This window comes from Hylobates moloch, unplaced genomic scaffold, assembly GCF_009828535.3.
Source record: "Hylobates moloch isolate HMO894 unplaced genomic scaffold, HMol_V3 SCAFFOLD_13, whole genome shotgun sequence".
NCBI classification, from domain to species: domain Eukaryota; kingdom Metazoa; phylum Chordata; class Mammalia; order Primates; family Hylobatidae; genus Hylobates; species Hylobates moloch.
In genome coordinates, this window is record NW_026652288.1 from 90,789,341 (window position 1) to 90,791,418 (window position 2,078).

Below are 2,078 nucleotides of genomic sequence, written 5' to 3' on the forward strand. Positions count from 1 at the left end.
TCTTCTTCTTCTTCTTCTTCTTCTTCTTCTTCTTCTTCTTCTTCTTCCTTCCTCTTCTTCTTTCTTCCTCTTCCTGTTCATCCTCCTCCTCTTCTTCCTCTTCTTCCTCTTCCTCTTCTTATTCCTTCTCCCCGTCCTCCTCCTCCTCCTCCATTTGGCCACCTTGAGAGTCTGACCTCTCACTTTCCCAGAATGGGCCAGAGAAACATGGACTTTCCCTCTAAGCATGTGGTCGGCTACTTCCAGGGTAATCAGGGCCTCCACCCCGTACTTGCCCAGGGTGGTTTCATCCTCTAGGGGTGTGCCTGCCAGGAGCACAGGTTGATCTTCCCAGGCAGTGCCCTTCAGTGAGGCTACATGTGCCTTGATTTGGGCAGCTGCCTCCTGGCCAGTCACCTCAAGGGTGTGTAGCTCCTGGGCACGGACAAAGAGCTGCTGAACCATGCTCCCCACTGTTGCTACCACAAAGACAGAGTTGAGAAAGAGGAGCCACTATTTTTGAAGCTTAATGTAAGAAAATAGATACATGGTAAATTATCGAAAGCTTTTACTTTCCACCAAAGCAAGTAATGGTTTTGCTCAGAACAGCAACACAATGACCTGTTGCTAATCTTGGCTTATTTTTCTCTCTCCTTGTGAAGGAGAGAGGAAATGCTAGTACATATTATTTAATTTTAAAATGCATATTGAAAAAGAATTCTGATGGCTGCCTTTCAGAGCAAACTAATAGATAACTGTTCTCATCACATCTGTATTGGTATTGCCTCTAAGGCTGTGGTAGAAGTTGTTGAGTGGGCTCTTCCTAGGGTTCATCTCTTTATAAAATTTTTTAAAATTTGTTTAAAAAGCTTTCTGTGGGTACATAGTAGGTATATATATTCATGGGGTACATGAGATATTTTGATACAGGAATGCAATGTGAAATAAGCATATCATGGAGAATGGAGTATCCATCTCCTCGAGCATTTATCCTTTGAGTTACAAACAATCCTCGGGTTCGTCTCAATGGGTTATTTGAGAACTTGGATCTGGGAGTGTTCTGTGGTATTCTTGATTGGAAATGGGAGCTGAATGGGCTGTCCAGTGGGCAGAGGGCAGGAAATTGAAAATGGAAAGAGAAAGTTTCAAATGGCTGCGAACAATTCTTGAAAACTCTAGGTTTGAAGGTGCTGCCCTGGTGATCTCGAGGATGTGGTTCTCAGGCTGATTGTATCCTAGCTCTGTGATTTGGTCCAAATCACTTAACTTCCCTTCAGCAACCTCTTTAGCCTCCCTGTGCCTCAGTTTCCTCATCTGTAAACTGCAAATGTTGGTGCTTATCTTATGTCCCTACACTGGGTTATAGTGTGATTTGAATGAGAGAACTTTGTGTACCACGTAGAACAACACAGTTCTCACTATGATTGGGATTAATCTTAATATTATTTTAGGTAGTTAAGTTAGAATAATAGATGAAGAAGTTAAACTTTACCTAAGAGCAGAACTGGCCTTAGTTACCTGACTGAATACATTTCAAAAGTTTTATCACCCCTTATTTTAAATAAATTCAATAGTACAGAGAGATGGACTGGGAAGAAAGCAGGACCTAGAGGTGACAGAGCCAAACTTTATTGCCTGACCCATGTAGACACTGAAGACATGCAGCTTACATGAATGAGCCATAGAGATGTCTAAATTTTTTTAAATTTCTCCATTATACTTTTTGAGATCTTTCTAAGTTTGATACAAGAAGAATATATTTGTTTTAAAATCAGGAGCATCATTATTTAAAAAGAAAATACAACAACCAAAATAAACCATAGATAATCAGAGTGCCACAGACAGCTGATGTGGCAGCAGATAATAGGGGAGGAAACCTGGGGAGGGATAGAAAGAGCTCAAATTCGTTGGGCACTGATGTTCTAGACACTGTGATAAGTGCTCTCTACACTTGGTTGTATTTAGTCCTCTTGACAAGTCTAAAGGGTAGATGCTGGTAGTATCCCATTTTACAGATTAGGAAACTAGGACATAAGAGAGACCAAGTGATTTCCCATCTCAGTGCTAGTTGGTGGCCAAGTAAGGATTCAAACCTAGTT

General features: G+C 41.2%; 1 protein-coding gene across 1 annotated transcript in view; it reads right to left on the reverse strand.

The window, feature by feature from the left end:
- Positions 1-452, reverse strand: part of LOC131380952 (ubiquitin-like FUBI-ribosomal protein eS30 fusion protein) — a 937-nt gene extending 485 nt beyond the window's left edge. Inside the window, exon 1 of the mRNA XM_058426287.1 lies at positions 160-452. Within this exon, the coding sequence (XP_058282270.1) occupies positions 160-444 (285 nt within the window). The 5' untranslated portion in view covers positions 445-452. The remainder of the gene's footprint in view (positions 1-159) is intronic.
- Positions 453-2,078: the final 1,626 nt, after the last annotated feature.